General features: G+C 32.4%; 1 protein-coding gene across 7 annotated transcripts in view; it reads left to right on the top strand.

Annotated features, from left to right (window-relative positions):
• foxp2 (forkhead box P2) overlaps window positions 1-12560 on the top strand; it is a 149877-nt gene that overhangs the window by 67053 nt on the left and 70264 nt on the right. For 3 of the 7 annotated variants that reach the window (XM_087246752.1, XM_087246750.1, NM_001030082.4), the window contains 1 exon segment: window positions 5765-5942. The exons of the other annotated variants lie outside the window; for them this stretch is intronic. In XM_087246752.1, coding sequence (XP_087102878.1) covers window positions 5775-5942 — 168 coding nt within the window. In that variant the 5' untranslated portion in view covers window positions 5765-5774. 7 annotated transcript variants of the gene reach the window in all.

The following is a 12560-nucleotide window of genomic DNA, read 5'->3' as shown; positions in this document are numbered from 1 at the left end:
CTGATAACAACACTTGATTCTGGTTACTTTGCATCCCATTAATCCTGAAAAGCGCTGTATTCATCCTCCCTTTTCATTTTTGAACTGGTGGTATAAATATGATTTCCCTTGTGCTCTTTATACTCCATAATCTCATCCATTGTGAATCGCTTTGAAATCCCTCTATCGGAGACGAGGGGGTCTGTAATATTACAGCACATTCAGGTTTGGAGTCGTTAATGTGTACGGTGACCCCTAGGAGCAAGAGAAGGCGCTGGTTAACTTTTAACACTGGCGTTCGGCGGCATTTTTAATTATCATATTCTCAATTTCACGTGTGTTACATGAGATGGGATGGAATTCAAACTTTGCATCATCTGGCGTTTTGATTTATTGAGCATTATCCCGCGCTGTTAAATATTGAGGAATAGCTGAGCGGGTTTATTTTGTATGCATTGTAACTTATGGCAATGATGAATTAATTTCAGTGGAGCACAGAATTTGTGATTATTTTAAATGGTATCCATATCTTAACTGAATCAGAGCGGCTGGAAACTAGCAGACTGTGAAATGTAATTTTTTTTATTTTTTTTTCTTCGTTTCCTAGTCCTTTCCCACTTGCAATGTTAGGATTCCGGGCACCTGAGCAATGCACTGATAATGACTAGGCTTCTTGGATCACAGAGTCTGCCTTTTCCGATGGCTCCCTGAAATAATCATCAAGCTCCTTTTCAGGTCTGTTCTCCGCGTCCTATCAGGGGAGAGAGGGCCGCTGCCTTTTTCACGGGAGGGGAAAAAATGAAGTGCGTCTCGGCGAAAGTGGATGATTTCTGTGTGTGTGTGTGTGTGTGTGTGTGTGAGAATGTGTTAATGTCACAGCCTCCGGTGCCTCTTTTCAGCAACTTGTATATCCTGCAGTTTCTGAACGCCTCAGATGTTGGAGAACTTCTTCGATAAGAAGCATGCCCTGTCTGATAATGAAGCAACATTTGTGGTGGTAAAATCAGCTCAAATGAGAGCCCGTGTAACTTTACTCCTCCATCATGAAAAGTGTGTATGAGAAACATCTGGGTTATATTTGTGGCTTTTTTTTTTTGTTCTCCTCCCCACACCTTTTCTTGCAAACCCACCCATCTGAAATCACAGGCGTAGCCCCCTTGAATGCGTTGTCAGGATCCTGTCTGGGATTTTTCACCTGATGGAAAGGACAGATTTGCACAGCCCTACGATTCGAGAGCAAACATTTACACAGCCAGAAAGGAATCGCAAGCGTGGTACTGTTACAGCGTTTAAAAACACACTCACACACACATACACACACACAGAGAGAGAGAAAAGAAGCAGATCTTTTATTCCAGCGATTTGCTTCATTTGAATACACACTGATGGACTTTATTTTCTTTGGATGATGACTGGTTGATATGAAGCACAACCTCACTGAAAGTAAAACCTAGAATCAAATGGACCAAAGCTGCAAATCTTTTCGCTTTTTAGTGGTGGTCTAAAAGAAATAGACCACCTCTAAAACTACAATAGACCGATTTTGCGTGCTCTCTCATGCTTTGGCTCTCTGTCCAGGAGGTACAGTACCGTACTCAACTCTCTCCTTCACTCAGTGTCATTCAGACATGTAACGTCCCCCCCCTTCTCACACTCCTCTTGTCCGCTCCATCGCGTGGAAACGATCGCGAGCGCGGATGTGTTTCTAATTGACATTGTAATTGGCAGATTTCGATGCTGCCTTCAGATGGCTAATTAATTTATCTCACCGCTGTCATTAAGGTTAAAGCAGCACCTGATCTCTCTGAATACACTTTGCATATATCTGCATGAGCATTACGTTGGGTTAGACACCTTACACGCCAGTTGTGGATCATGTGGATTTAGGGATACAGTGTTAATAATGTGTGTTTCCATAATGACAGGATCAGTATTCCGTGTCATTAAACCCAAAACCAAATTTGAAGGGGGAAAAAGTAGGATTTTTGTGTGTGTGTGTGTGTGTGTGGTTTTTAGATGTTCTGTAGTTGTATAACGAGTGTGTGTTTAATTCTGCGAATCATTTTCATCGAAATCGTATTTGATTTTTTTTTTTTTTAGTGCGAACTGAGTGTAATTTTAATTATCATGTTGTAGTTTTTTCCCAGGTTAGTCTAAAAAAAATCGGGTTTTAAACTCATCCTGCACTTTTTTTTTTTTTTTTTAACTCTCCTTCATTGTGGCATTAAAAAACACTCCATTACTCTGTTCATAAAATTCGCGTAAAGGCAATCAAGCAGCCCTTCTCTGAATATTTTAAACATGGGGCATGTAAAATTTATGCCTAATTTGAATACTTATTAGTCGCCTAATCTCAACGGCAGCTTTGTGTTTCTTCTGGAGAGATTCGTCAGCTCCTGCCTTTCCCTCTTTCTCCTGGACTTTTATTTGTTCTCAAGTTGACCAGTGCTTTCTTGCTAGGTGGTGAGAAAAAAGCAAAAGACTTGTGTTTCTTATAAGACACTGGCAAAGCCTTTAAAATGTCATTCGCTGATCTAAAAAGCAGCCGTGGATTAGAAGACTGTCTTTGTTGTGTCGTGCGTTTGATTAACGCCGTCTTTTCCTTTTTTTTCTCTCTCTCTCTGTGGCTCGGCTGTCGAGTTACTGTATGCTCTCGTTCAAAGATCGCTGCTAATTGTCCGTACGTAGCAGGTGACAAAATTGATGTGTTTAATCTGTGGAAAGAAGGATGGCGGAGCTGTCAGGGAAATAAATGAAAGTGTTGGTGGAAAAACCAATCCCCCTCTAAACATTACACGAGATTAGGGATATTTTATTGTGCGTGCGCTGCCATTAGCGTAATTAATATTGTTTATGTTTGAACGCTCTGAAATATGAGACGGCCTGTCGTCATTTTTTGGAGAGGAACAAAAATGTGTAATGGGAGGAGAGGAGGAGGGGGGGTCGGATGAATGACGTGCGTGTCTGTGTGTGTATTAAGGCTCTTGTGGGTGTATTAGCTATGCAGAACACACCTTGAATTGCATTTATTGGGTCGGATGATTCTTTTATTTATTGGAAGGATCGCAAAGATCTTGGCAGGGCTCCTGTGAACATACACGACACTTATGCAGGGGGAAATGATAAAACATTTATTACCAGAGAAGAGGTAATATGCATAATTCATGCTGTTTTAGCGCAATCATTAGCGATATTCATGATTTTTATTATTAGTATTATTATTATTTGTATTTGCAGCCAGCATTCCCCCCCCTGTTCTCATTTCTAGCAGATGCCATAGACAGATTAATTGAATCTGCTTTTCATTTATTTGCCAGAGTAAAAACTGACGTGGTTCTGTTTGAATTCGGTGTTTGAATTTTAATTGTGCTCGGCGGACGGCGCTAAATATACGGAAATAATGAATATTTGAGTATGCGATTAAAATAAAGGGAGGGAGAGGACTGGTCTATGTGTGGCACGAGCCTCTTTTTCTTCTCTCCTCGTTTGACTAGCAGGCAAATTTTATTTAGCTCCAGCTAAAAGAAAAGACCATTATATCGTTCATCACCGTACAGAAGCATGTGATTTGTAATTCCCCCCTCTTCTCCCCTCACCTCCTGTACCAAATTTTTAATTTTGCATGATTAGCCGTGCATCATTAGGCAACTCTGCTCAGTCGAGACGCAACGGGGATATTTTAAGACATTTGAGCCAGAAATAAAAGGTGTTACATTTCATTTATTTATAAATTTATATATGTATATATATTTTGAACACAACTTTTATCATTTATCTTTATAGCAGTACATATGCACAAAAATACACAATTTAAAAAGCATGCATAAATAAATAAACAATATGTGTATAACATTTATTCATCTAACAATAAACACAACTTAAAAAGCATGCATGAAGCAAAACGAATAAATAAACTATATGTTTTTAGCACACCTTGCAACACTTATCCATGTAACAATCAACATGCACAAAAACACGAAGCATGCATGAAGCAAAATAAACAAACAAATAAATAAACAACATGTATGTTTATAACACTTTGTAACATTTATCCATGTAACAGTTAACGCAAACAAAAACACAACTTGCAAAAGCATGCATGAAGCTAAATAAATAAACAAACAATATGCATGTTTATAACACACCCTGTAACATTTATTTTTGTGACAATCAACATGCACAAAAAACTATTTAAAAAAGCATGCATGAAGCAAAATAAATAAATGTATGTGTTTATAACACTCTTTGTAACATTTTTCAACATACAAAAACACAACTTACAAAGCATGCATGAAGCAAAATCAATAAATAAACAATATTTATAAGTTTATAACACTCCTTTATCCATGTAACAATCAACACACACACATAAGAGCAACTTCAAAAGCATGCATCAAGCATAATAAATAAATAAACAATATGCGTTTATAGCACACTTTGTAACATTTATCCATGTGACAATCAACATGCATAAACACAACATAAAAGCATGCATGAAGCAAAATAAACAATATGCATAATTTTATAACACACTTTGTAACATTTTTCCATGTAATAGTCAGCGCACACAAAAACAACTTGAAAAGCATGCATTAAGCAAAACAAATAAACAATACTCATAAGTTTATAACACTCCTTTCAATATTTATTCATGCGACAAACAACATGCATACACAACATTTAAAGCATGCATGAAGCAAAAATAAATAACTAGTATTTTATGTGTTTATAACACTCCTTGTAACATTTATCCATGTAGCAATCAATCAACATGCACATAACACCACTTAAAGCATTCATGAGGCATAAAAAATAAATAAACAACATGCATATGTTTATAATACACCTTGTAACATTTATTCATGTAACAATCAACATGCACAAAAAACAAGGTAAAGCATGCATGAAGCATAATAAGTAAATGAACAATATGTATGTTTATAACACACCTAGTAACAATTATATATGTAAAAATCAACATGCATAAACACAAACTAAAAATCATGCATAAATCTAAATAAATAAACATTTTTTAATCATTTTAAACCCATTTTGTAACATTTATCCACGTAAAACTGCAAAAAAAAAAAAGCATGCATGAAGCAAAATAAATAAATAGTATTTGTGTTTTAACACTCCTTGGAACATTTATTTATGTAACAATCAATCAACATGCACAAAAACACAATTTAAAGCATGCATGAAGCATAATAGCATACAGTATTTCTGTTTATAACACTCCTTGTAACATTTATTCATATCACAATCAACATGCAACTTAAATCATGCATGAAGCAAAATAAATAAACAAATAAATAAACAACATATCTGTTTATAACACACCTTGTGACATTTATCCATGTAAAAATGAACATGCCCAAAAAACACAATTTAAAAAGCATGCATAATATGAAATAAATAACCAATATATGTTTATAACGCACTTTGTAACATCCATAAGAATCGACATGCACAAAAAACCCAAGCCAAAACAAACAAAGAAACAAACAAACAAATAGAATAAATAAATAAAAGCCATCAAGCATCTCTTTGTATTGCCTCATTTACACAGCGAATGCATAATTCCCCCCCTCCCCCCTGGTAAATGCTTTAATTTGCAAAGGGAGTAGGGCTTGATAATGGAAAGCTTTTTTTTTTCCTCCACTCTCGCCCCCAGTTTTCCTTTTTCTTTTTTTTTTTAAACCCCCCCCCCTATTTTTTTTTAGGAGGCAACTAAAGGGGATTGTAACAAGAGCCTTAACCGGTGCCTCTTAATCACTTCTAGGTATTAAGTCATGATGCAGGAGTCGGCCAATGAGACAATAAGCAACAGTTCAATGAGTCAAAATGGAATGAGCAGCCTAAGCAGCCAATTAGATGCTGGCAGTAGAGATGGAAGATCAAGTGGGGAGACGAGCAGTGAAGTAAGCGCAGTCGAGCTGCTGCATCTGCAACAACAGCAGGTAAGTTGCGTCTCTCTCCCCCCCGTCCGTTTGTCATCCGCCGCGCTCCGTCTCTCTCTCTCCCTTTCTCTCTCTCTCTCACTCTCTCTCTCTCTCTCTATCGCTGGCATTCACACAAGGCTCAGCAGGCAGCTTTTTTTGACTGACACCCTTCAGCTGTGTGCATTTTATAGACAGGACTCTGGACAGTTGTATTGCTTTGAGGGCATTTTGGGCTGCTTATTTATTGTTTACTTTGTTTGTTTTGGGTGTGAAACTTCATTTTGTGTACTTTTTGGGTTATTTAGATTGACTTTATTTGGAGTGAGTTATTTGATTTTGTTTTATGTTGGTGGTGGTGGTGGTTCAATGCAAGTGTTGTGGTTTGTGAGTGTGAAACACGGAGGTTTGCCGGTTGTTTGTGGCCACTAGAGGGCCTCCTTATTTGATTTCCCCACACTTGCACTGCTTATTCGCTTTAAAAGCCAATGCATGTGTTTTTCTTTTCATTTATATGTGCGGAGGGACTGTGTGCTTGATTGTTTGTGACTTTGCGAGGGCTGTATGTACAGTATGTATGTGTGTGTGTGTGTGTGTGTGTGTATGGCGGTACAGTGAATGATGGGTTTGACAGCTCTCCAAAAGAGCAGCATGAGAGGTCAGGCTGAGCTCACGGAGAGTCTGCAGGCGCTGTGGAGTGTGTGTATGTGTGTGTTCACTTATTCACTCACAAGTGTGTCACTCTATGAGAGTGTGTGTGGAAACAGGATTGCAGATTCCTCGGGCATCGTTGGCTTTATTTTCAAGGATTTTCATAACAGTTTTAAGCAGTTTTTTTTTTGTTTTGGTTGTCGTGAATGTTTATAAATATCTGAATTACTTATTAGTTAAACTAAATATTGTTAAAGATGACTGGTTTTATTTATGTATTATTTATTTAATGTTTTATTCTTTGATTACATCCATTCGTGATTTTATTTATTATTATTGTTTTTGTGTGTTTTGTTTTGGGTTTTCAGTTTATATTCGGGCAGTTATTATATTTATATTTATTTGTTGTGCCTTTTTGTATTATTTAGGTGTCTTGCAAATGTTTACACAACTTAAATAAAGGCAAAGTAATAACAAATGTTTAGGTTTGATGTGTTTTTTAACATATTTATAATTAAAATTGACATTATATTTTGCAATTTGCCATCTAATATTTGAAATTATATGTAATTTGTTAACATTTTCCTTTTTTTTTTTTTTTTTGATGCAACATCAATGTTTACACTCATAAAATACTTAAAAGTAGACAAAACAATTCCAAAATTGTTGATTTAAAAATTGTTGTTGACGTCTATTTGTAGAGTACTTTAAATTATTTTTAAGTATTTGTAATTATTTGTAAGTTTTTAGTTAAATTTTTAGTTGTTTTCTTAAATATAAATTTTATAGCAAATTTTATACTTAATTATTTTAGACCATAAATAAAGAATTTCTAAAGTAATAATTTTAATGAAATTAATAAGGAATATTATTTTCTTTTTGCATTTTAATGCATTTTTTATTTTTATTATGCATTTTAATACGAGTGTTTTAATTTATATTTAACTTTTATAACGTTTACATGTTTATTTTTTGGTTGCTATATACATTTTTACACTAAAATTCTAATTTCCAAATAGGCAAAAAAATTATAATTTTAACAGATTTTAATCATTTGAACATTTATTTGATAATATTTTTATTAAACTTTTTTTTTTTATCATCGTGAAGTTTCTATCTCTAACACCAGCTCTTTTTATTGTGTATGTGTGTATGTGTAACTGAGCGTCTCAGTCCTGGTTGGCAGCAGCTGAAAGCAGCCCGTGGGCCTGTGTGTTTGCACCAGGCTCAGTTCAGCAGACTGAAGTGTGTCCCGCGGCTCTTTGTGGCCCCAGCGTACAAACGCACCCCCTCCCCTCCCCATCATCCACCCTCTCCAGCTGGTGATTACAGGCTCACCCCCATCTCCTCCATTCATCATCACTTCTCTCTCACACGCGTCTGATTGAGGTCAAACCCCTCCCGCTTTCTCATTACTGACTCCTGTTTTAACCTGCACTCTTCACTGGCTGTGTGTGTGTATATGTGTGTGAAATGGAGATCTGTTTGTGTCTTTAAAAGTGTTTCTGTCAACTTGTGCCAGAGCACGTTTTGATTGTTCATGTTGGTTTATGACATTATTATTATTATTATTATTATTATTATTATTATTATTATTATTATTATTATTATTATTATTATTATTATGATTATTATTATTATTATTATTATTATTATTATTATTATTATTATTATTATTATTATTATATTTATTTTAAACATTTTAAAATGTTCAAATACAGAATTAAAATTTTAAATACCTGTTTTCCATATATTTATACATATTCATGGATTTGCTTTTGTAATCATACAATAGTTTAAACAAATTGAAATATAGTATTATTATTGTTATTATTATTATTATTATTAAATTATTATTATTATTAATAATATTATTCTAATATCATTATAACTATTAATATTATAATTATTATTACAATTTATTTTAAACATAATAAAATGTATTAATAAATAATAAAACATTTATTAATAATAATAAATAATAATAAAAAAGAATTTAAATACAGAATTGTTTTATATTAAAAATATGTATTAAAATATTTTTTTTTCATTTATTCATGTATGTTCAAGGATTCATTCTTGTAATCATATAGTAATTGGTGTAAACAAATATAATTAGAAATGTTAAAATAAAAGCACAATTATTATGAAAATTTATAAACATTACAAACTTCATTATATTTTGAATGTGTATATATATTTAATATAAAATAAAAACCATTGCAAGTTGTCATTGTCCCAAGTACAGTACAATCAGGCGTCACCACAGCAGAATGAACCACCAACTTATCCAGCATATGTTTGACACAGCGGATGCCCTTCCAGCCGCAACCCATCACTAGGAAAATTATTATTATTTTTTTTTTAAATTAATGTATTACTATATTTAATAACAATTAATGTTAATTTAAATTACTTATAAAATAAATAAACAATAACACTTCTATTGATAAATAAATTACAACTACTACTATTAATATAAAAATAATATTACTAACAATTATAATAAGTATTTATTTAGTTTTTATTATTAATAATAATAATAATAATAACAATAATAATATAATAATAATAATGATAGTATGATCATTGTTAATATGTTACTATATTTAATAGTAAGTATTGTTAGTTTAAATGATTTATTAATTAAATAAACAAATAAATAAGAAATACCTTTATTAATAAATAAATTACCACTACTTTTAATAAAAAATCATAATAACAATATAATTATCATTATTTATTTACTAATTTGTATTATTATTATTAGTAGTAGTAGTATTATTTACTATATTTATTAATAATTATTGTTTAAATTACTTATAAAGTAAATAAACAAATAAATAAGCAATTCTACATTCCTTAATAAATAAATTACTACTACTACTACTATTGATAAAAAAAATAAATAATAATAATAATAATAATAATAATAATAATAATATTATTATTATTATTATTATTATTATTATTATTATTATTATTATTATTATTATAACAAATGCATGTGTTTTTGTCAAGTTAACGTCACATTCTTATTTTTATCAATGCCATTGTTACTGGAAAATAATTGTTAGTAGCATCACTCATGTACAGCTGCATATCGCTTGGTGTTATCTGCGTGTAGATAATCCGCAGTAAGAGTGTAAGAAAAGGGCAGTGTAAGCAGAAAGAGTGAAGAGACAGAGATAAGTGCCATACAGACAGTGGAGAGACTGACAGTGTTTCACTTCCAGAGACGCAGACAGACACGTTGAAATGAGTGGACCAGCTAACAGGCCTCCGGAGGCTTTTTAAAGAGAGGCCAGGTGCTGTTAACTTCACACACTTTCTGCACAATACACACTCTCGCGCATGCACACACGGCACAGTCAAGAGAATTCCTGCACAAATGCCTAATAACCACCTGGATTTCTGGCTTTCAGGCTTACAGGACTCTGAAAATAATGGTAATTGTACTAGTTTGTTAACTAGCATGTCTGTGCATTATTAAACACAGAGAATTTAGAAAACTGCATTGTGATTTATTTGTTTTATTTTAACAATTGTGCAGTTTTTTTTAGAACAGGGGACTAAATGTTGCTATAAAACCATAATAATAGTATCATGTTTTAATGTTTAAATGTACTGTATATTGCTAATTGACACATTTTCCTTTACCAGCATCAGTCATGTTGGTAAAATCATAAATTTTATGGATAATAAGCTTTTAAATTTACAGTTTGTACATTTTTTTAGGTCTACAGGCTAAGCTAAATAATATACTGTCTCAAAGTACTGAAAATTGTTCTTTCATTTTTTAAAAATGGCAATTTTGAAGCTTTGGCAACAAAATAAAAGCCTGTTAACTAAAAATATACTCATTTTTGCTTAAATACAAGTGGAATTCAATGGCGGTATTGAGATACTGACATTTTAAACAATTTATAAAACAATTAATGGAAGTTAATCGTGAAACAATAACATTTGAATAAAAATTTCACTTTTGTATGCCAAAATGCATGTTGTTTACATTTATATTTGCAAAATGATCACAAAAAAATCTCCATAAAGTCAAAAAGGCTAGAATCTCCATAATGATGCACAAGGATTCAGATTAAAGGTCATACTTTACTTTAAGGTTGTGTTAATTAATGTATGTACTAACATGAACTAATAATGAACAATACTTGTAAAACATTTAATCATAGTTCCACATTTACTAATGGATTGTTAACATCCAATTTCATGCTTAACTAACATGAACAAATACTGTAATCAATGCATTATTTATTCTTTGTTCATGTTAGTAAATGCATTACCTAACATTAGCTAATACAAACTTATTGTAAAGTCTTACCAGATTAAATTATTAAGGAACTAAATTAATGTATAGAGCATTATATTGTCTCCCAACATTCTCAGAGACACTTGCAAAACATCACCTCTCCATAAGGACATTATTATGGAAGATATTTGAAGGTATATATACTTTAAATTTATATATATTTTTTATATTTTAAAATTCAATATGCTGTTTGCATTAACATTGGCAGAATGATCACAAAGTAAATAAAACAAAAAGGCAAAACTCTCCATAAGGATGCACAAGGATTCAGATTATTTAAATTATTATTTAACTAAATTAGGGTTTAAAGCATTATAAAGTCTCCCAACACTGTCAGAGACACCTGCAAACCATTACATCTTAATAAGGACCTTATTATAGAAGATTTGTAAGTAAATATGTTGTTTGCATTAACATAGGAATGATCACATACAATAAATAAATGAATAAATAAATAAATAAATAAAAGGAACACGCCCAAAGATTCTGATTCCTTAGCTTATTAATGGACAAAATTAATGTTTAGAGCATGAGAATATCTCCCAACATTCTCAGAGACATTTTCAAAACATCACCTCCTCATGAGGACATTCTTATGGAACATATGTTAAGTTACACATATGTTAAATTTCAATGCTGTTTGCATTAATATAGGCAGAAGGATTACAGCATTCTCAGAGACATTTACAAAACATTACCTCTCCATAAGGACCTTATTATTAAAGATATGTAAAGATATATATACTTTTAAATAAATATATACTTTCAATAAATATACAATACGCTGTTTGCATTAACACAGGAATGAGAACAAAAAATAAATGTATAAAATGAAAAAGGCTAACATCTCCAAAAGGATACACAAGGATTCAGAATCCTTAATATGAAGTCCCTATGCATATAATAATCCCTTAATATGAGATTCCCTTCCTAAATAAAAGTTTAGAGCATTATAATGTCTCCCAACATTCTCAGAGACACTTGCAAAACATCACCTCCTCATAAGGACATTATTATGGAAGATATGTGAAGTTACACATATGTTAAATTTCAACAAATATACAATATGCTGTTTGCATTAACATAGGCAGAATGATCACAAAATAAACACAATGAAAAGCCAAAAATCTCCATAAGCATGCACAAAGATTCAGAATCCTTTATATGAAGTTCCTATACAAATAATACTTCCTTAAGAAGAAACTCCCGTCCTAACTAAAGGTTTAGAGCATTATACATATCTCCCAACATTCTCAGAGACATTTGTAAAGCATTACCTCTCCATAAGGACCTTATTATGGTAGATATGTATCTGAGAAGAATTATTGCTAAAGACATGAACTCCATTGATTTTGAAGCTGTTGTTAAACGAGCATTTAATGTTATTGTATTGATAAAGGCGCATGTAAACAAGTAAGTTTGCATTGATCTGTAAATGCAGATGTGATGTAATATAACATGATGGAGCCTCTAGATGACAGTTTAGCTTTAATAAGATTGTATGGATTTCTAATGTAGTTAGCCATACTCTGCTAAATGAACTTCCTCTCTTTAAGGGAAGCTCCAATGGGAGCGTTTTCAACATTCATTTCTCCTTCATTTATTTGTCAGAATTCAATGTTTTTTTGTCTTTCTGTCAAATTTGATCACTTCTACATTTA

Source organism: Danio rerio, chromosome 4, assembly GCF_052040795.2.
Source record: "Danio rerio strain M-AB ecotype USA chromosome 4, GRCz13ab, whole genome shotgun sequence".
Lineage (NCBI taxonomy): Eukaryota > Metazoa > Chordata > Actinopteri > Cypriniformes > Danionidae > Danio > Danio rerio.
Note: the sequence above shows the minus strand (reverse complement) of the source record. Positions and strands in the feature narration are given on the sequence as shown.